This window comes from Festucalex cinctus, chromosome 2, assembly GCF_051991245.1.
Source record: "Festucalex cinctus isolate MCC-2025b chromosome 2, RoL_Fcin_1.0, whole genome shotgun sequence".
NCBI classification, from domain to species: Eukaryota; Metazoa; Chordata; class Actinopteri; order Syngnathiformes; family Syngnathidae; genus Festucalex; species Festucalex cinctus.
In genome coordinates this window covers 9,536,037-9,558,843 of record NC_135412.1, presented here as the reverse complement: position 1 = coordinate 9,558,843, position 22,807 = coordinate 9,536,037, and the positions used below count along the sequence as shown (strand labels likewise).

The window sequence follows — 22,807 nt, the reverse complement described above, 5'->3', positions numbered from 1 at the left end:
CACATTTGTTGATGTGAAGAACAGCAATCTTGAATGGTGAGGGTTTTGTTTTTCTCTCTCTTTACAATTTGGAAAGCATTTGGAATAGAATGTTGAAATTAGCCTAATTACATAAATTGTTGAACAGAATTAAGAACTAAAAATAAAAACGAGACGTGTCACCTTGAGACCACGGGCGGTTTGAAAAAAACTCGTTGCAGCTCTTCCAGTAAAGTCAAAAGTTCTGCAGATGGCGCCAGAAAGCCAAAATTTAAAACCAATAAACACGGCTGGTGAATTTAAGAACTCAGCAAAAGCAAACTGTAGACAGCCGACACCTACTAGATATTACCTTTTATTATTTTTATACAGCTCCTCAAATCAACAATTACATTACATAAATTTATTCGTACAGCTCCAGTAGAGTCTTACAATGTATTCATTCACTACGTAATAAAAATGTACATCATTTAAAGCATCAATATGAAAATACTGACAAATCTTCATTACAAATCTATATAAACCATAGCATTTATCTGACAAGCAATCGCCATAGCTCAATCACTTCTTAGAAAAAAAAAAAAAAAGAAGACTCAAATATCAAAAGGTTCTTTAAAATAAGAATTCACAGTAAAAAAGAAAAGTATGTTTTCCAAAAAATTAAGTTGTTTAAGCACAAACAACAGTCAGCTACTAAAAATCATCTCCAGTGGTCAAATACATATACCATGAGATTTTCTCAAACAAAAATATCAAAATAAAACGTATTGGTTAAAAAAATAAAGTCATAAAAAGCGTACATAGAATGAAAATACTCCAGAAAGGACATGATTAGATAATAAATAAGTATCTCTGCGGTTACAATCCCAGTGTCCTGTCGTGCCGTTAAATACAATAATTTATAATCAATTTTGCTTTTTTACTACTGGAATGACAGATGGCATCACAGTGTCACACAAGGCCAAACATTAAAAGTAAAAGTCTTTCCAGTCTAAAATAATCACAGTCTTTGATTGCAGTCATAAGAAATAAGCATTTTGCAAAAGTGAAACGTGTGTGGATGTGTGTAAGCAGGACAAACATTTCTTTTGCGCGTTTCCCCATCTTCCATGTGGAGGCTGTTGAATTGCACACAACATACCATTTGACAAGGACGGAAGCGTAGCGCTGTCAATGTGGAGTAAACATTTTTGGCTGGTGAACATACTCGTAAATATGTTGGAACGTATTGAAATATGTTTGAACATACTTGCAAATATGTTTGAACACACTCGTAAATATGTTCGAACGTATTGAAATATGTTTGAACGTACTTGTAGGCTACATGCTACAAAGTTACCATACCTTATTATTTGCGCATGCGCGAGTAAAAAAAATGACGAACCTAAATCATGCAAGGCAAACATAATTAATCGTAAAAGTTACGAATAAACACTGTTTTTTGTCTACTTAATTTTCTAATGAATTGGTAATGTGGCCCAAATGCTTAAAAAACAGGGTTTTGTTTTCACTCGCGCATGTACAAATAATATCCCGTGGCATTATGGGAAGGTATGCTAACTTTGTAGCATGTAGCCTACATGTACGTTCAAACGTATTTGCGAGTATGTTCGAACGTATTTGAGAGTATGTTCGAACGTATTTTAATATGTTCGAACATATTTGCAAGTGTTCAAACATATTTGCGAGTATCTTCGAACATACTCGCCAGCCAAAAATGTTTACGCTTCCGTAGTCAAGGACACAGTGTAAAGCTGTGAAAAACACAGTGAACACCATTTTGCCTCTTTAAAAATTTAACTTTCTATTTTACTTTTTTATTTTTATTTTTTTATTATCTGGGATCAAAACAGCCTGAAAACAAACAATGTTGTTTGTTACAGTGTTGCAATCAAATGTTTCAATCCGGTCCAAATCCCCATTATGGAATGCTGTTAATGTGTCTACTTCCCTGTTGACGGGACATTACAGCAATAAAACAGAATTGAAACACTGATGAGAACACATCCCACTGAGCGTGTGGGAGGGTGGGTGGTTGTGATCAACAGAAAAAACATTTACATTTGTTATGTGTGGCCATAGCTGTCGTGGAATATGCAGCAACAGAAACAGAAATCATCCCAAATACAGTGGACCCTAAAGATTCCAAATTGTTCCGGAATGCTTGGAGGCAGGAGGTCCAACTTTCATCGTGAGTGGTGGTGCAACACTTAATCTCAGTGAGCATTTCAATTATTAACTCAAAAAGTTTTTTTGTTTTTGCTTTTTTCTTTGGTGTTATTGCGTCTTTTGCTTCTGTGATGCTGCCACAGAAGGAGAAATGATAGGTAGCAACAAAAGAACATGGTGCTTTCCTGGCTGAGATCATAAATTGGTAACAATAAGGAAACTATTTTTATTTTATTTATTTTTTTAAGTGTGCCAATGATGACAGAGGATCCAAAACAATCGGGGAAGAAAAAAAAAATCAGTTGTACGACGGTTACAAATTAACTTGAAACATGATCAGTTACCCTGGAACAGTTTAAGTCAGGTTCCTCCAGTATTTACAACCTTAAAGTGGCCATATTATGGAAGACTGACTATAATTGCTTGTATACAAACAGTTCATACTATGCAGTATGGAGGAGGAAAGTGGGCTGGTTCACTGCATTATTAGAACCGCCCTTAAAATGAGCCATTTTCACCATGACAAGAAATGTACTGTAAAAATTAATGTCATTCTCAATCTTTGGGGGGGGGGGGTTTGGAGGAAACTCGCGACAAACATCTTACATTAAACTAATTTAATGCACAATACTGCTCCGAAGGTTCCACTGTACTGTAAATACAGGCCTGATTATTGTATATTTTTAACAGATCAGTAGCTGACATTAGTTATTAAAATCAATCGCTTCTTGATCCATCGATCATTAAAATAGCTTAAAAAAAATCAGAGGCTGAAAGGCCCAGACTGGTTTTGTCCTTGAAAAAAAAAAAAACAAACATCATCATCATTATTATTATTATTATTATTATTATTGCAAAGGCAGCCTTGCTCAGTGACTGCTGTAATATTCTCGTGGATCATTGTCATGATAAAAAATAAAAAAATAATAAAATAAAATAATAAAATAAAGTAAAGAAAAAAAGTCCTGTTTGTGTCTATTAGTGTGTTGCTGGGGAAACGCTCATCGATTCATAAGACAAGGGTGCGCCGAGGCTCACTTCTGCCCTCTAGAAGAACCGTCAGGGGGGGAAAAAAAGGTAAGTGCTCACTGCTTCTGGAGGCTTGGAATGAGGTGCATTACCTGGATTTGAAGGGAGATTCTTCAATGGAGTGACACCTTTAGTGTGTGTGTTGTGCCTGCAGCCATCCGTGGTGCCACAATGGCACACATGCGTGGGCACGACAGTCTGAGGTGTGGTGTTTTACGTGTAAATGTTAGGACGTACAAACATTTAAATAGGCTTTGTGTCCAGATAAAATATTTACAAGTCATTGTGCTTCTCCGTCAAAGTCATTTGCGTCAATGGCTGGTCCGCGACTTCCTCTCAAAGTGTCCGCTCAGTACGTTTGCATGCGGCTGTGAAATGGACCACTTGCTTTATCCTTGTATAGGTTGTGGCTTTAAGCACTGCCATAGGTGGAGCTATGCCTGATTTACACCTCTGTAGTGGCCTTTTTTCTGGTTGTTCTGTCACAAAATAGATCAAGATCTTTGTATGCTTGGTACTCGCTGTACACTTGACTTATATTCAATTTATTTATTTTTGTTCTTCCTCATCTACCCAGTCATAGAATGAGCACATCATGTTACTCTTACCTGTCTGATTGGTTTGAATTGGTGTCAAGGAAGTCTGTTGAGTTTTGTTTCTTCAGCTGGACAAAAAAATTATTTTGCCAGTGTCATGTAAACGTACTGAGTGTGCGGAAGTACTCAATTGTAGTGTGTGCGTGGCGAGTTTACAGTGTTATTACAGTCCCGTCCTCTTCGAGACTCCGCCTACTCGTGGCTCTGTCAGGCGACGGCGTGGAGGACCCGGCCTTGCTCAGTGAGCCGCTGCTCCCGCGAGCCAGCACGGCGCCGTTGACCGCGAGGGGCGGCGAGGCGGACGCTCGCAGGTTGAGGTGCGGCTCGTAGCGAGGAAGCGGGGGCATGCTGTAATGAGACGACGTGCGGCTGACAGGCTCGGTGTCGCCCCCCGTCTCGATGACGAGGTCCTCGTCGTCCTCGTCGCTCTCCAGCTCGCCGACGGGGAAGTTCTGGATGATGTGCGAGGGGGCGGAGGAGCTGGCGGCGAGCCCGGCCGACGACGAGTAACCGTAGTAGCTGGCCCCGCTGTCCGAGGACCGCCCCGAGCTGCCTGAGGCCGCGCCGCCCCCGCCGCGGACGACGTTGTTCCGCTGGTTGGCCGGCTTGACGGTGATGATGAGGTTGTGGCTGTTGGCGATCATCATATCCGTCACTTGGTCCAGAGACTTGCCGGCCACCTCGATGCCGTTCACTTCCAGAACCTCGTCGTTCACCGCCAGGAGGCCGGTGCTTTCCGCCAGGCCGCCGGGAACCATCCGGGAAATAAAAATGGCGGGGACCTTCTCCAAGCCCTGCGGCGTGACCCGCACGCTGGAGCCGTCGCGGATGTAGAAGCCCAGAGGCTTTTCCTGGCCGTGTTTGTATAGGCGCACGCGTCTGTGCGTCTCTGGCAGGATGTCCACGTCGATGATGGACGAGACGGGACGGAAGTCCCTCGGGAGGCTGATGATAACCGGCGGCTTTTTCCTGTTGGCGTCGGGTCGGAGAAGAACCGCCGAAAGAACTGTGTTTTTCTTTCTCGTCAGCGAATCGGTACCAAAAGTTGTATAATCCGCTTCTTCTGCAAAATAAAGAACAGAAGGGTAGGGCAGAGAATAAACAATTGTTAGTGAACTTTCAGAGTATTTTGTAAATGGGGAAGAATGGGGGGCTAGTTGTATCACAGGTAACTTGTGACATTGCAATTAAAGCTCTAAAATGTGCTGATTTGAAATATTTGGGGAAATAACATTTTTTTCATGTAACATTCTATTTTGTTTTTAAAGAAAATGTCGAATAATTGGCACATTTAGAAACTTGTACCATGTTAAGTTTATAAGTAAATAAATGTTGATATTCTTCCTCTGTTTATTTTTTTCTGAGCAAGACACATTACCCAATCACTGGTGGGCTATTTTTAAAAAAGGCACTCGTGTCCCTTTCGGCTGCTCCCCCACTCCGCTGCGCTCATGCGACATGTGGACTAATTGAAGGCAATTAACTTCAAAGACTCTGCTTGTTAAGTGCAATGCAAGCTGCAAAGGCACCAGTGTCTCTTTTTCGCTCCCAGCACACGCTGCCTAGTGCATGAACAGAGTCAGAGGCTGCTGTTCCTGCGCAAGTAACCTTGCTTTAACTGCCTATTTAAAATTAATGAGCAATATCGATTCTGACGCCTGCGTATCTATACGTGTATTGTAATGAGGCCCGCAACGAAGTATTGCCGTATTGATTTTTTGAGCACACCCCTAGCAAGGATTGACCGCAGTTCCCCCGCGACCCTGACCAGGATGTGGGCTACAGAAAATGGACAGATTTTGAATGGGATAAGACAAGTGTCAATAAGCTACACTGAAATTCAGTCAGCTGTTGTCGGTAGTCCAAAGTACTTGTTGGATATTTTTCCAAGTGGCCCAACACCCAACACAGCTCTTTGGGTTGTCATCAATGAGCTTTTATAGACTTTAACCCGGTATGGCAACATTTTAAAAGAAGAGCGGGTGAAAGGGTAGAAAAAGGCAGGAAGTTCGCTCTCTACTAGTTAACTAGAAAAACAGCAGCAGGAGCTAAATATTAACAGCTGTATAAGTTCCACTCTTTTCCGTCAACGCCCAGCCTGTGCACGTGTGCAAGTCATCTTGATGACATTTATTCAGGTGGCTGATAAAGAGTCACACACTCAAGTCATTCATTTGTTTACTACATGTCAATGCAAATCAACAGCGCCATAAAGCACCAGTATGCGACAAAAAAGGGCAAAGGTGGGTGTTGTTCATGTTCTACAGTCATGCACACGCTACACATCTCATCTCACTATTACATAACTTCCTTTTCATGCTGCGCATCCACTCTATGTGCTTCATATGAAAGGCCAGACCTGACGACAGGGTGCCGGGTTCACTGACTGCGATGTTTTTGTTCCCAGCACTGACGGTTTAATGCATTTGAGTGCATTAGTTTGCACTGATGTCGACTGCTAACTGTGCTAAGTTAGCCTCCCACACTAGCTGCTGACTGGCTAGCTATAGTCACACGTCAGGTCAAAAGACGTGGCGTGTGTTATGTTTTAACGCGTGATAGCGTTAAACAAAAACAAAACAAAAGAAGCTCATGTTGTGTCCGACTGGTTGGTCTTCTTTTCAGGATAAGGAAGACAAGTGCAACATAACAGTTTGAACAGTCTGAATTATTGTGCTTACAGGAGTATACCAATGTGAAAAACCTGGTTGAATGCTGTTCAAATGTTGCTATTAGTTGCATTTGTACTACGCCATCTCCTCCTGCTCACTAACTCCTCCGTGTGCATCAATCAACGAATTGTGGTTTGACCTTCAAGGTATGTCGTAGATTCCATTCAGCTCATTTAAACCATTATTCCTCATTTGTACAAATTACCCTTTTTGTGTCTGTGCATGTTATTTTTAAACAAAGATCCAAAAATACTATTAAATCAATTTCCTCCACTTTTACTCCTCGGTTTTAGCCCTTTTGAAAGTCTAAAAAAAGAAACGCCGCCCTGAAGTACATTCTTTAAATAGTATCCACTTTACCAGAGCACCATACACACCAACTTGACAGCACAGCTGCACCTGATCATGGACAGCAATCACAGCTCACAGAGCAACTGTGATGTCATTTTCACTCGACAGCAAATGGCAAATGGAATCAGAATCCTGCCAATACTTGAAACCTCGTAATAAGGGTATGAATCTCTGAAAACATTTTTATATGACTGAAAACTTGTTTTGAATCTCCAAAAAATTATTTTGAATCTCCACACTTTTGTTTTGAATCTCCAAAAATATTTTTGTAATGACTGAAAAATCTCTGAAAAAGCTTTAAAATAAAAATAACTGATAAGAAAAGACACACATTTTTAAAAGTATGACTTTACAGTGTTTCACCCACAAATTTTCAGAGGGTCAAAGCGGTCACCAGCCAAGTTTCAAAAATGGCATTTTGGCATTGTTCTCCCTGGGCATTGATTTGTTTCCCATTTTTGAAACCTGTAAACTCTGAACGTTCTCAAAACGTTGAAAAAATATTTGCAAACCTGAAAACTTGGTTTGAATCTCCAAAAAGCATATTAAATCATTCAAAAAGCCAACAATTTTTTCGAATTTAATTTTACAGTGTTTCACCCACAAACTTTCAGAGGTTCAAAACGGTCACAAGCCAAGTTTTAAAAAAGGCATTTTGGCATTGTTCTACCTGGGCATTGGTTGAAAGACTGAAAATGTTTTCAATGTTATTTTGAAACTGCAATTAGGGAGGAATGATTTTTATGATTCTGTGTATCGTACGGTGGGACAATTTTGGATCATTTTATATGTGTCTTATTCGCAGGACTTTACAGTATCTGACTATGAATCGAGATAAAGCAAGTGGACAAGTGGCTTGTATAGCGTTATGTATGAAATACTAACAGGAATTCAAGCCACAAATTCACATTACAGGTTGGCAATTTGGCAAACAAGGAATGGAAAGAGAGACCATCCTACATTTAAGACCATAGAGTTGTGATGCATCTAACTTTAGAAGCAGCAGCAATGCACTTAACTGTACTTCAAAGTCTGTGGACTGTTACACATTCCCTGTATTTGTTTTTAAAAATATTTTTGCTTGGTTTTACTGCAAAAATACTTAGAATACTTTAAAAAAAAACAACTCAAGACTCAAAACATACTATAAAGAAAATTCAAAAACTATAACCCTGACACAGACTGCTTAAGTTTTTTTTATTTTTATAAACAATTTAATTAGCCAGGAGAAAGAGCCCAAAACAAAAGTATTGAATTAATTCATGAATAGCAAAACATGAAAAGGAAGGGGTTCCCTACATCGCTCTGTTTTTCTTGCCACTGGAGGCAGATTTGAAGCGAGACTAGGCCGTGTCCAAGATGATGTCACAGGGAAGCCATCAACGTTTATAATTAACTCGGACATGTAAGCCAGTGCGCGCCTGTGTAATTGAAAATGAAGGCGGGTGGATACGGGTTTTAAACCAAGCATTGAGAAGCTTCTCAACACCTGAAGTTGCACAACAGACACAGCTCATTGACCCCAGTACCAGTGGCCCACCCACCTCAAACTAAGTGGCACATTTGTCATGGTTGTGCACAGGTCCGGTATTCCAACTATGCAGTGGCAGCTTGGACTCCCCCACACAGTTGAATAGAGTCAGCGATGAGCAACGGAAGTTGAAGCGCCGGGGAAGAAAATGACGAGCTGCCACCGCCGCCAACGACCACGTGTGCACTGTGCACGGACGTAGTCAAGCTTGGTCATTCCTCTCTGCTCTGAATTAAAAGGACATTTCTTTCCATCATAAAAGGGACGTCAAGAGACAAATTTGCCTTAGGAAAAGAAGCCACTCTGGTCTACTCTCACGCTATGTATGCGCATCATGCTTCAAATGAACTACAGCTTACATAAAGGATGATTTTAAAGGATGTGAATGCAGTTAAAGCACGAATTACACAATTCAAGACATTAAGTTGATGGTAATTTGTTATGTCAAGTTTAGTTAAAGTTCAGTTCACAATAGTATGGTTCCTTAGTTAACTGTCACATTTATGCTGGATTTTTTTTTTTTACGTTTCATTTATAATTTTTAAACAAACCATGACTTTAGGTTGTGTGGAAAATAGTGACATACCGAGAGAGAGATCATCATTACCTGTGAAAAACATCGGAAATGGTTGGTGTACATGAAAGGAAAAGAAATCAATCAACATTGGCTAATTTGTCGATGATTTTTACAGATGTTGGAAGGGCTATAAAGCGTAGGCCGATTAATTGGTTGGGCCCTAGTAGAGTCTAATTTCCAGATTCGATTCAATTTTGATTCACAAGAGTTCAGTTTGATTCGATTTTGATTTTTTTTTCCCCCAATTCGATTCACTTCAATCCGATATTGATTAATTATGGAACATCAATTTTCTTAAATATTAAGGACAGGATAAAAACTCCACAAACATTAAATTCCAAATTAAATTTTGCAGAGGCAGTAACTGCCGGTTAAATGATTTGATTTATTAATGAAAGTAACACGTGTTATAATCACTTTTGTGTTACACAAACATTGACATCAGTAAGGATGAGAAGACAATATTTTCATAATTGTCTTCAAGTGCAATAAGTCAGGTCTTTCATAAATGTAAGAAAATACTTTAAAATTGTATTGTATGCGGACAGTAAATTTCAAGAAAACAGTAAAGATACAGAAAAAAATTATATTTTCTTGTGAATTTATGGGGAAAAGAAAATAATCGATTCATGGTTTTACGATTCAATATCGATCATTCGTAAAAAAAATTTTTTATATATATATATATTTTTTTTTTTAAACCCAACCCTAGGCCGTAGTAAATATGCTGGTCAGAGTGAGTGTGAATATTGTGCCAGTCTGTTTCAACCCTGGAAATTATATGGTATTAGTCATGTTAATATTCTGCATGACTTTTGAGAATGGAATTAACCGAACCACAATTAACAGTTTGGTTTAAGTGGAGTTGAACTTAAGGAAATAAGAGCATTTAAAGAAAGTAATGCAATTACGTATGCGCGTGTGAAAAAGTAGTGCAAAGTATCCAAACATGACTCATGGCAAGCTTCGTTCTGAGTAAGAAAAACACATACACATAAAGACAAGAAGTTGAAGGTTGTGGTGTTCTGGAAACAGTCGAGTTTGTTGATGACAAGCCTGAACGCTCACTACAGTCTGTGCCGAGGTGTTCCTGACACAGAGTGTTACAACGCCCGTGTGCGTGTGTGTGCGCGCGTGCGTACCGTGTGCATGTGCGTGTCTGCCAGTTTGAGCTTGTGCAGATGAGAAAAAGCAGAGTGAGTGCAAAATACAAGACGTGAGAGACACGAAGGCACAAAAATAACAAATGCTGACCGAGGATGGGAATAAAGCGTGCGGAGGTGATAAACGCTGAAAAGAAGTACATTCCCATGGGTTTGCTATTCCTGGGGTGGGTGAACAAACAGTACCTCGTCCTCACAGCCCAGATAATATAAATGGCACCTTAAATGTTGCAGATAAGGTAAGAGGTATAAGTGGAAAGATGGAGATCAGAGGAGGAGCGGTGAGGCCAAATGGGTACAGAATGAAAACCACAAAGAGTGGTTATGAACTGTGTGAGGGGAAAGACCAGCCAGAATTCTTTTGTGCCAAGTTGCTGACAGTTTGATGAATCTTCTATTAAATCCTTAATTCAATGGACTGTGGTTCTGATCATTAGGCTGCTTCTTATATAGCTCCACTCATGAATTCACAATCACAGTCATCAATCTCGAGTGATTACATAATTCAAGCTTTGGGGCTTTGAACAGAACATTTACATTTGTTGACTGAAATCCGGTGAAAATTGTGTCAATTTGGCCATTAGTTCAAATGATGACGCTTTGAAAGGTGACAAGGAGTTAGAGGAGAATGTTAATGTAGCGTCGAAGACAAAAGGTAAGTAAAGCTGCAGTGTTGATACAGATCAGTGTTAGCTAACAGTGCTACCAGCATGAGCCTCTAATAATATTGTCCTAATCTTTGGTTGTCAACGTGGGTTTAGGGATATTATTGTTTTGTGATGTCATACCAGAACTAAGACTTCAAACGCATGGAGTGGCCCCAATTATTATGAACTCATTCACTCCCAGTCATTTTCACTGAAGCAACCCCCTTCATTCCGTTTTACCGTATTTTGACTGATTTTGCGAAGCCCACAGAATATTGTGTTCTATTGCTATAAAAACATGGAACCTACCAAAAGAAAAAGATTAGCGCCTCTTCTTTCATCAGGAAAAAAAGTATGTTTCTATCTGTTTCCGTTTGGCAGCAATTAGCATTGGAAAATAGCTAAGCATCATCATTATTCACATTACTGGTGAAAACACTGGCAAAAAGAGCTTGTTGCAACATGAGACTGGCTGATCTCATACTCTGCTGCCACCATGTCAGAAACTGCATCAAAGCCTTCTGTATGCTCTTGCATAACATAAAAAAAAAAAAAAAGTGTGAATACATTTTTGGGAGTTAAGGACAAAGTATTAAAAAACTTTTTTTTGTTTGTTTGAATGAGTTAATACCCTACAGGCGGTAGTACAATACAGTTCAATAATACTCCAGCTATTGGTTATCAATATAATGAAAGCCAGACTCGTCAATGGTTTATCAGTATATGGACAGGATGAGGGCTGGCACAGTACTTGAGACAAACAAACCAATTTGACCATGGTAAGAAAAATTATGCATAATCAGATGTACAATTCTTGCTCCTTGGGGCATTTTGACAAAAGCATGCCAAAGACATGTTAAGACATTTGAGAGCTCCTTTTTATTTGTGTGAAGAAAAAAAAAGGAATTGGATGATATTTCTCCTTTATGTAATCAATCAGTCAGGAGATGGGTAAAATGAGTTGAGTTGCCTCGAAATTTTAATTTTTCATTTTAACAGGACATTGCTAAACATGCATGAAACACAACATTTTACTTCATTTTTTGCATGTTGGCTTGTTTACCAAGTTTGACCCAATTCACCCAGTTTCTGTATTCATCTATTCTTTATCAACTCTGAGCGGAGAAGTTCTGACAGTCCCAATAAAGGAGAGTCCCCTTGCCTCCATCTTTCTGTCAAAGCCACACTCCCCAATTGTCCTGCTGCAACTGGAGCTAGCTTTCAGAGGGGTTAAAAACATTTGGTCTGCTTCCTGTCTCAACAACTCACCCCCTGTCTCGGTCAGCAAGTACCCCTCTGGCTGCAGCCAGGCTCTCCAGCGAGGGTCCGGTCTGACCTGCTGTCCTGTCTAATCTGGCCTGGAGAGCTGATCTGAGACTGGCCACATTCCACCCAAAATGCACCCCCTCGCTTCTCTCTTTTTCTGCTCTCTCTTTTCTCTCGCACCCTCCCCAGCTTGGGCCTCACTCTACATTCCTCCCTCACTAATACTATTCCCGCTATCCTCCCTTCTCTCTCTCCCCAATCACACTTACATTGCACTTGCTCTCCTTTCTCCACTCTAATTACTTGCCAACCCTAAACAATGCCTCATACATTAACACCCTTTTTAATAATGTTGACTCTGCTTTGCTTTCTATCCTCTTGTCCATCACTCCTTTTAGGCCCTAAAATGTGTTCCTCCTCCACACATTCCTTCCTAGGGTGCTGTGAATCCACTGCTTATTACGTGTAGCATGTCAGGAACAATCTTGGAGTTTGGAAGGATCCATGAAGAGCGTGATATCAGACCGTGGTAACAGTGTAAGACACCAATGAATTCAAAGTTGAAGGCCATAATGGAGGATACCTTCTTGAATGTGGCTTATTTCCAGCATGGATCAGTTATTATATGCACATATTATATCCAGTAATCCCACACTATTTGCAGGGTATAGGAACTGAGTAAGTGATTCACGACAACAAAAATGTTTATAACCGCCTATATCAATAGTTTATACTATAAATATATCACTAACTTTGATCCCCAAACACTTTAATACCAACTCATACTAATTTCATCAGATGATTTGATTTTGGAAAAAGCATCGGAAGTACAAGGACACTGGCGTGCACGTCACTCATTTGGAACCCGCAAAGACAAGCATTGTCATTAAGTAACGAAAATTCCATCGTTTCTTAGCTTCAGCCAAATAGATGCACACACATGCAGCAAACTTTCCGTAACTTCTGCCAACAACCTGGGCTAAACGTAGCTCCTCCACAACACACATCCATCAACTTACTTCCTTTAGACCAATTACTACCTCCCTAGTAGGCAGGCTTCACAAAGAGCACAAAAACACTAATAGTTGAGTTTTTCGGCTGAGCAAAATTGAGGATAGGTTCCACAGAAGGAAAAAAACTCTAAACACCATCGCATAGGCCAATCATGACTAAGCAGAGGTTCACTGTCGTAGTCTTTACAATGTTATTTCCTCCCCACTTGTGAAGGCCAAAATCGAAAAACATACTACTTCTGCCCAATCTGCCGTACACAATTATTATGATACTTGCTCACACTTTGCCTTACATCATGCGCTGTCTTTGCAGGGACATTTAGACTTTGTCCAACAAGTAATTTCCCCACTGTACCGTATATGCCCCCTTACTTCGACTGAATGACTCATTGGTTAGTGATTACCGCGGCAAGCCCAGCTGGGATAAGCAAACATTCCTGTCCCTCCTGATACCTTTCCCACTACCTTCCTGGTGTGCCTTTCAAGGACTGAAACTACATGAACTACCAAACAAACACACACCCTGACAGAGAATGAAAAGTGAGCTTATCTTGGAAACTGTAACAAATCATTCTGGATGACGGACACAGACAAAGACAATACTTACTATGACATTTCTCTGATCAGCTTTGGGATATCACAGAAATGTCAAAGAAATTAAAAATGGACAACATGCATTCGGTAATGTTTGCACTAAGCAGTACAACTCAATTACAAAACTTCACAATTTTAGTCTAAATGGACAATGTATTATTAGGAGATTAATTCACACTTAGACCATTTATGTCACATGTAATTAGGTAATGTTGGTTCTAGTTCAGTGTGTCTGACACACACACTCCCCAAACAGAATACATAAGGCACAAGAACTAATGTTGGAGGAATACGTTTTTTGTTTGAGAGCCAAATGTTGACAAGTACAGTTCCCAACATGCTTTGCAGCTCCTCTAAACAATGAAAAAAAACACTTCGGTCCTTTAAATCCATCTGTAAACGTGCCTTTCTCCTCTGCTGCCATGACAACAGGTAAACAGCGGGCACCTCATGGCTGGCACAATAGTCACTGAGTCATTGTTCACGAGTGCAGGGCTTGGCTTGGAGGGTAAGCAAATAATGGCAGAGAGATATCAGGGTGAGCTAGCTGAAAGCATTTTTTGCTATAACACGCTGCTACTTGCTGTATGACGCATCAAAACTAGCAGGCTAGCTCCCAATGTACAGCTAAAAAAAACAAAAAACAAAAAAAACAATGGCATCATTATTGAAACACAAGCAGACAGACTCACACACACACACCCCTCAGTCCATCAGTTCAAACATCTGCAGACAAGCACAAGAGCGAAAACCAAAGCTAGAAAGTTTCTAAATATAGCACTTAAGGAACAATTCCAAAAATAATCTAAGGTGCCAAGACTCGATGGTAGCTCACACGCAACATGCAAATGTAATTTATTTGCAGGACTACTTACAACTGACAAAGGGTCAAATATGGCCTACAGTGCAGGCTTGTCAAAGGTCCCCTCTTGTGCAATAATAGCCTTTTACATCCCATCCAACCACCTTGTACATAATCACCCACAAGGGTTCAAAGTCTAAATAGTGGTTAAAACCTGCTTAGGAACTTCAAACTAAATCTCTGATACGTTTGCAGCAGTTCAACAACTTGCTTTGGTTGTCAAATGTAGTTGAAAAATAAGGTGACATAAAACAATTTTCAATGTTATGCTGCATCTACTGTACCATTAAAAGCAGATCGTCAAACGAATATCTTAACTAACATCTTATATCAATTCATTGCAAGAACTGTTCTTCAAGGACAGGCAGCTAATTAACACTGCATCTAAAGAGCTTCTTTAGCATTAACCAACTGCTCTCAATAATTACAAGTGAAGTAGTTTAGGGATGCGGGATGTTTCTCCTGTGTTGTGTAACAGTTCTTGAAAGGCATGGCTTGTGACAGATGTGACAACTGTGTGCCATGTTGTATGTGCGTGCATGCGTGTGTGTGTGTGCATAAGTCTGCAGCAGTAGGGGCCCATGTGGTGCTTCTGTCTGGAGCGTGTAATTGAAACACGGTCCCATGCAGCGCATCACACTGACCCAAACTAATCTCCTTCATGACAAAGTGGCTTAGCTTCTATAGGGTCATATGGCACAGTGGCACAGCTTAAACAACATGCAGACAACCAAACAAAACTTTGCATTGAACAGTTCACAATGAGTGACTCATCCATTCATCCATTACCTATAGTGCTTGTCCTCATTTTTGACACCCTTGAGCTGTAGCCTATTCTCAGATGACTTTAATACAGCACCTAAATTTATAACATCCGTGTGGCAGCCAATAAGACTATACAGTTTAATGCAAGAGACCGATACATAGTGCAGTAGGTTCTGCTGTTTTGGGTAGCGACAGAGTTCGTAATAGTGTTATGCTGTGCTCAGTCGCTAACTATGAACAGTAGCATCCCATGATTGCAGATTGTCATTGTACGGTAATAAAGACAATTACAGTGAGCCCCAGTAAAAAGGAGATCTATCTAGTGAGAGGTGCTCCCCAACAAATCATCACCACAGCTAGTCACTCTCATGATTTGTTTGATCAATTTTTATGTCGGACGCTCTTCCTGACACAACCCACGCAAGGCAGGAATGTGAATATGTGAATATATTGTTATTGTCCATATTCCTTTCCACGTTCCGTCAGCAGTGTGCAGTCAAATGAGCAACAAAATCACATTTTGTTTTTGTAACAAAAAAACATGTTCCTTCTCAATGGCCTATTCCATAGTTCTCAAGTGTTCAATTGCAAGTTACAGCTCAAGCCTTAAGTCTGCATTTCAACAGGAAATTGGATCCAGGATGAACAGGTGGAACTTGTTCCCACTTTTTGTGTGCATTCTTCTTACCTTTCCTCTGCAGGAAGAGTCTGAGGAGAGGGCTGGCGGTGGAGATGGCCTTGTGGTAGTTGTCGTCATTGTTGATGGGCAACAGGTCACCGTGCACGTCGGCATAGCCCACCAGCAAGTCTACGTTGGGAATGCGATGCACGTGTTGCAGGAGGCCATAAAACTCATCAAAGCGGCCTGGCTTTGAGCGATCCAGAGAGAAACGGCGAAATTCTGCACCGAACTGTGAGGGGGCAGAAAAGGGGCACATAATGAAAACGTAACGGTAAAAAGATGGATGAAAAGTGGATAAAATGCAAAATATTGATTGAATATTAAATTAAAAATAAAGAACATCTTGATTTCATATTTTATTTATGAGGTTTGTGTCAGTGAACTTCATTGTTATGTAGAACCTTGTGGCCACTTGTCACATTTTCAAGGTTTAAGCTGGGGTGAACAGTTGCCCCGGTTTCACAGTGCGAATTTTATGATACACAAAATACTATGCATACCTTAAAACAGAAGCAGACTGGGCTGCAGGTCTACAAGCCCATCCAATCCACCCACATGGTCCATATGACACACCACATGTGATTAATTATTCATATCAATTACCCAGCATGTGGCTAAAGGAAAGTGACTCTAGGTTTTGGATTTCTTTACTTCAGAGTTCAGAAGAAAAATATATTTATATTTTTCCCGGTAAACAGAATTCTCTTACCTTGGATCCAAGATCCTATCAATGAGATAATGTGTGGTACGCTTCTGACGTTGCTCAAAATTTTGTGGATTCAAACTGCTGTCATGCAAGAAGTCATACTACTCACACGAGACCTTTGCATATTGCACATATTTTTTCTTTGTGACACATATACTAAAGATAGTGCCACCTCAACAAGGGGTCTCACGAGATGACTATGCAGTTAAAGGAAATAATACAGACTGATTCAAAGCAGTTTGGCTCCTGCATCACCACATGTTATCAAATAACGATCACGTTTTGCACAATAGCAAGCAGTTAGCAAATTAGTTACAGCAACTTCATTCTACAAAATATTGTAAAACCAGACAGTCAATTAACTGGACAATCGCTCGCTCTTTTTGGTTGAGTCCATGATACACGTGCCGTGTCCATTGCCAAGCCAAAGTTAAGAAATGTGTACCATGTTAAGTCTAATTAAATACAAATAAAATGTGAACAATTTTCTTCAGTTTTAATTCTTATCAATATCAAGTCAGCATCACTGGTGAGCTATTTTAGAACAGGCCTGTAGAATATTCATGTTGACCTTGGGGCTAACGAGAACAGGATATTTTTGTTGTTGTTTTTAGGACAATGCACATTAATCAAAAGGCATCAGTGTAAGTAACTGTCTCTTTCATCGAAACCTCTGTCCCCCCCTTCCCCCTTCCAACTGCTCATCAATACAATAGGTCGCTTGCACATGTCGTCACTTCCGCCTCGGATTTCTCGTAGTCGCCATGCTGGGTGGCCTCCATTTACGTAGCGATTCGGTCTAACACGTATCTATCACGTTTGTTTTCTGCGTTTAAAATGGTACATTGTTGCTGCATCGTTGGCTGTTCGAACAAAGCCAAGGGGGAAAATGGTCGGTCTTTTTTCCGAATTCCGAAAATAATTAGGAACCAGGGCCTGGAGACAGGAGTGCGGACTCCGGAGGGAAGTCGTTACTTTGGGCTCGTGTGTGCAGCGATCACTTTGTGAGCGGTAAGCTTGTTTACCTTTATTTAATGCATGAGGATTAATAACGTTTCGACCGCCCATATATGGGCAAGTTGCTTATGTTTTGGATTCATGAGCAAGCAAGTTCGGTAGTACAAGCTGGCTAGCGGACGTTAGCCGAAAGCTAACATCGAACATTTTCACCCAAGTAGTGCCAGTGCAAAGTGTTTACTGCTGAAATTGGATTGATTAGTCTTGGGCTCTTAATGCCGATAACATGTTTTTTGGTGGCAAAATGTAAACTTGGAAAAAAAAGAGACAGAAGCGGCTGATGCAAGAAAACAGACCCCCGGTAGCCTACACATCATGCTAGAGAACTTATTCACGGCCACCCTACTGCGGTAAAATAACCAGTCTTTCCATATTTTATTTGTTTATATATTTGTTTATTTTAACAGGTCGCCCTGCGCCCGTTTTTCTGTCCAATCATCCCGACTGTGCTCCAACATTAAAGTTGGGTCCCAAGTTCCAACATCTATGTCTCAGCCCAGTCGGTGCCAAGATATGAACGTGCACAGGAGAGACAAGCAAAGAAAAGACGACTCGAAGTGGCAGAGATTGTTGCAGTTATGCAGCCAGATGGCTCCAGTAACCTGTACCCTCAAGTACTGCTGACATCATTGACTCTGGTATGCCACTCAGAATTCATTACATGATATATTGTATGCATGAGTGAATGTATGTGTTTGTTTGTGTGTGTACACGCACCTTATATTTTAGAGACATTTGGAAGTGTTTATAGAAATAAGTATTTGCCTGTAGCAATGTTCATACATTAAAAAATGCAACAAAATGTGTACATTTCTTTTACACTGACAAAAAAACTATACTACTTTACTATATTAAACCTATTACTGGTACCGTATTTTTTTGTGATTTTTGCTTTATTTTTTTCTTTAGGGATCTCATGCCACACCGACTTGATTGCCAATGACATGATGGAAACGAAGGCGAGCATCAAAGCATTGGAGGAGGACAACATGCGACTTTTTGTTTGGCGCTAATAAAGGCAGCGTTTATACAAATTCTATTGTTGGGTTTGTTTACAAAGCTATACATAATACAAATGACAGGATTTGACTCAATGTGCAATATGGTCCCTCTTAAAGTAATGGCATAAATCTCTATTATTTCTAAAAGCACAAAAAATGAAGTGAATAATTATTAGATGTAGTAATTTCAGGGTTAAAAATTGAACTGTTAATTAATGTAGTTTATTTTAGCACAGGTGCCTACCATCCTGAGATGACGGTATGATGTAATGTTGATGGGGTACGCAATGACTTTCATTATACTATGTACAGAGGAAAAAGTTGCTCTCTTTTAAATGTGTTTAATGAAAGACAAGTACCAGTACTGTGTTACAGTTTTCCCAATAATCCTTGTTTCACACTTGTCACAAAACCACTGTCCTTTTGGCAGTCTAGATTGGCACACCAAGTGATATCATTTGATTTTACAATCTGCTGCAGCACAAAAAACTACTTTATTCCGCATCTTTGAAGTACATGAGCAAGTGGTAGGTGACAGCGGCTGAGCAGGAACACTGGAAGTCCACTGCTGATCTAGTAAATGCTCTCCCGAGCAGTTCAGGTAAGGAGGGGACTTTGGGAAAAAAAAACTGGCTTTTCCAACTGGCCAAAACGAGCGATCTGGGTGGACTCGCTCAATCACACTTTGTCCACACCACAAAGTCGCAGAAGTCCGTCCAGTTAAACTCATCTGTGCCTGAATCTGAAAATATTACAAACATTGTAATGAAAATATGAAACATAGAATTAAATAAGAAACTACAAAAAGTAAAGCCATGCATACCTGGTAATACTATTGGTGTTGTGACAAGTGATGGGAATTGTTGCCATCTGGCACCAGACAGAACTTGGGTGTTGTGACAGCCTCCTTAACCGTGAGATCATAAGAAAAGCTGTCAGTATGCTCAGTAGTTACCATGAACACGTTTTATTGTACTGGAAACTGAAACTAAAAATACGTCCTCTGAGAGTGGTTAACCATAACCATTTAGAATAAGTTGATTAAGTAACATGTAACTAGTGAAAGGGTAGCATTAAATTTAATTAAGCCACGGGGAGGCTGTGCATAGTTACTTTTTATTCTTATACGCTCTGCCATATTTGCCTGTTATAAAATTATTAGAAAAACCACATCAGGTAAAGCCAGCTGTGCATGTAAACACAATGATAACAGGAAGCCTGAGAACAAATCAACATTTTTGTGTGCAGAATTACCAACACCATGTGGTTTACTTACGTGCAACAGCAACCGTTTCTTCTGATGCGATGTTAAAGTTTACACTCTGTATCCACCCGCTTACAAAATAATTGTAAGCCTCCAGGGATTTGTTGGCGTGTTATGGAGGTAGGGAAAGATGTCCAGAGATGTCACATTTGGCCAGCAAGCTTTCTCCGTCAAAAAAAAAATCACCCTTGGTCAGGACGTAATTAGGATCAATCCCGCCACACAGAGACACCTTCTGCCTGTATCGTTGTTTTTGATCTTCCGGTAAATCGTGAAAATACTGCGAAAATTACATCAGGTTGATAAGCTCTACCGTGTAACTCGCGAGTGTACCTTGTGAACCGGCGGACACCCAATATGGCGCCCGAAGGAAAAACTCCCATGATGCATTACGATGTGCAAGCGACCTATAGCATTAGCTAGCATACTAAGCTAAACACATGATCACAAAGTAGCCTAATGTGACACATGGCAATACAAATATGCGCACTAACCCTTTACACGAAGTTTATTAAGCCATTAAAGTTAACTTTTGGTTTTTACACACAATAATAAACGTTTAGGAATACAGGAAAATTATAACAGCAAAGTAGTCTCTCCATTTTGCAGCAGCATCAGAAGTGAAGCAACAATCAGTTTTACCTTAACTGCGTACAAGGTGCATTCAAGGACAAAAAAACACTATCAATGAATTAAACCTAAACCAAGATGGGAGCAAATTAATATCTTTATTGTTTTTGGCCTAAACACAAAAACTGTGACGAGACGGGTTTTTTTTTTCTTTGCAACTAACACACACACACACCCCCACACACATCACACACACAAATTTGCAAGAGCCGAACCTCAAATATGTGGGGCTCACAATAATCAAATAAAAAATACTGTTGTTAACCCAATCAAGCAGGCTGTCAGAACGGTTGCCATGCAGTTATGTTCAGGCTGTGCGTGCTCAGCCGAGAACACATAGCAGTCTTCTGACTAATGTGGTAATCACTGTGGTCCTACTGGATCAATCTGCTGCCTAATCTGAAGGCAGCAGATTGGCTGCTAGTGAGCACAGAGTCCCATTGGAGGTGTTGATGAGGAGTACTAAGTGTTGTGGTTACTGTTAGCCTCCACTGAAATAAAAGATGGGCTTCTCTCTGCTGCCTTCGCTATATGTGAGAGGAAAGATACACAACCGGTACCTATCACATTGGGGGAAAAAAAATTGCACTTCTCTGACGGTGAAAAAACTGGGCATTATTTTTCTTTCATCACAAGAATATCAGTGACGATAAACCACAGACGAAATTGGCCACCGTGGAATCCTTCATTGAAAAGAGCCAATAAATATGGCTCCTGTCCAAATCCAAACAAATGCATCTTTCTAAAATGACATCACATGGTAGTTTTACAGGGCTGCTTTATTGAACAATACAGTAACAACTAACAAGCACTGATAATTAATGATTTATTCTGATTTATTCACTGCTGCTCGAGTGAAGTAAAAATAAAACAAAATAAAATAAAATTGAGCAATTTCGAGACTATTCCGCTCTGGCATGTGGGCAAGGAGAGCCGCAGGTGCTGAAGCAGCTTCCGCTATTTATTAAACAGGAAAATTTGAATAAGAACACTCTAGAGGGGCTGCTGTTTGCCACAACTCACGGCCAGATACTCGTCACGCAGACTATCCATTCAAAACCATGTTTTCTTTAATTCTTTTATACAATAAACACAGTGCTATTTTTCTTATTTAAAAATGTGAAACAAAAACTTTAATGTTTTTTCTTCTCCGTGTTGAAATAGATTAATGGCATTTTAATAGGGAAAATTTGATATGTGGCGTACTTTCTTACTTTATTATGTTTTTAATCTATTTACCCGAGTCTATCTGCCCTTTCTAAACATAATGCGTCCCTTGACCAAGAAAAAAAAAAAAAAAAGTTTGGCCACCCGTGGCCGGAAGAACCTCCTCGCCCAAGGTGAGGCCGCCTACCGCGCAAGGTGGCAGCAGCCTGCGGGCCCAAAGACACCTGTGCACTCCAGGAAAACAGCCACTGAGCGAGCTAGTTTCACTAGCATGTTGTCGGCGCCTGAAAAACAACACCCTCTAACTTAAGTCAACGCGCTATAATGTAAACTCGACAATCGACATGTGTCAATATTTGGAGGGCGGAGGAAGCTCGAGGACGTAGTGACAGGTGATATTACTCACCGAAGCGAGCACTTTCAAAAACTATTCGCGCCGAGTCCAAACCACGGTTATTCCCACCATTTCATGCTAGCAAGTTAGCAGCCAACTCCGGTTAACTTTGTATGAGCGTACATTTGCTCATTTGTGTTTACAACTTCATATTTTAGCCAAGCTAAATTAGCCTTGAGTGGAGTGGAAGATGTCATTGTACCAGCAGCAACAATTTCAAACAAGAAAAAAATAAAATAAACATGGACACAAGTTGTGATAATCACCTTACTCTTCACCTCCACGGCACTCAGAGAACGGTTACTCGGCACTCGATGGTTCTTGTTCATGTTTCGCCGCGCACCTCCGCTCCGGACCCAAAGAGCCGAATCCGTCCGATACGCTTCCAGTGGGGGAAGGTGGAAAAGCCCGGCTGGCGTAAACGTTCGTGAAGTCCGTCGAAGATATACAACGACTAGCTACCGTCGAGCATCCTTGGAGCTCCTCAACTTGTTCCCCGTCATACTGGCTGGCCCACGGCCGGACAGCGGTGCGCTGGTAGCGGCTACTGTACTAGTAGTGCGCGAGCGTCTGGTATGACTCTTGTCTAGTGTTCTCTGCCTTCTTTCGTGCCGCGGCACTTCAAAATAAAAGTTTCTCGTTGGTTGACTTCAAAATAAGAGTATTCCTATTGTGGTTGTATTGCCGTACAGTGACATCTGGTGGACAAAACGGCACAATAACAACAGTTTT

At 40.5% G+C, this 22,807-nt stretch overlaps 1 protein-coding gene and 1 long non-coding RNA gene across 3 annotated transcripts; one reads left to right on the top strand and one right to left on the bottom strand.

The window, feature by feature from the left end:
- Positions 1-321: 321 nt before the first annotated feature.
- On the bottom strand, positions 322-22,691 carry pard6b (par-6 partitioning defective 6 homolog beta (C. elegans)). 2 transcript variants are annotated; one of them, XM_077512719.1, is made up of 3 exons: positions 22,342-22,691; positions 15,903-16,125; positions 322-4,833 (listed from the first exon to the last, which is right to left on the bottom strand). In XM_077512719.1, exons 1-3 carry the CDS (start codon positions 22,402-22,404, stop codon positions 3,926-3,928), a joined length of 1,194 nt encoding a protein of 397 aa, XP_077368845.1. In that variant the 5' UTR covers positions 22,405-22,691; the 3' UTR covers positions 322-3,925. The 2 variants fall into 2 exon arrangements, with proteins under 2 accessions (XP_077368845.1, XP_077368844.1); XM_077512718.1 differs by having other exon boundaries at positions 322-4,836; positions 22,342-22,688.
- LOC144013630 (uncharacterized) lies at positions 17,319-18,653 on the top strand. Its single transcript, XR_013282291.1, has 3 exons — positions 17,319-17,613; positions 18,027-18,257; positions 18,529-18,653. It is a non-coding gene; the product is annotated as an uncharacterized LOC144013630 (long non-coding RNA).
- Positions 22,692-22,807: the final 116 nt, after the last annotated feature.

Excerpts from the sequence above, each read along its gene's own strand:
- pard6b (XM_077512718.1), bottom strand. The coding sequence starts at position 22,404 with ATGAACAAGAACCATCGAGTGCCGAGTAACCGTTCTCTGAGTGCCGTG. Across the intron at positions 16,126-22,341 it reads CCGTGGAGGTGAAGAGTAAG|TTCGGTGCAGAATTTCGCCG; the intron begins GTGATTATCACA and ends GCCCCCTCACAG. Across the intron at positions 4,837-15,902 it reads ACTCTTCCTGCAGAGGAAAG|AAGAAGCGGATTATACAACT; the intron begins GTAAGAAGAATG and ends TTTATTTTGCAG.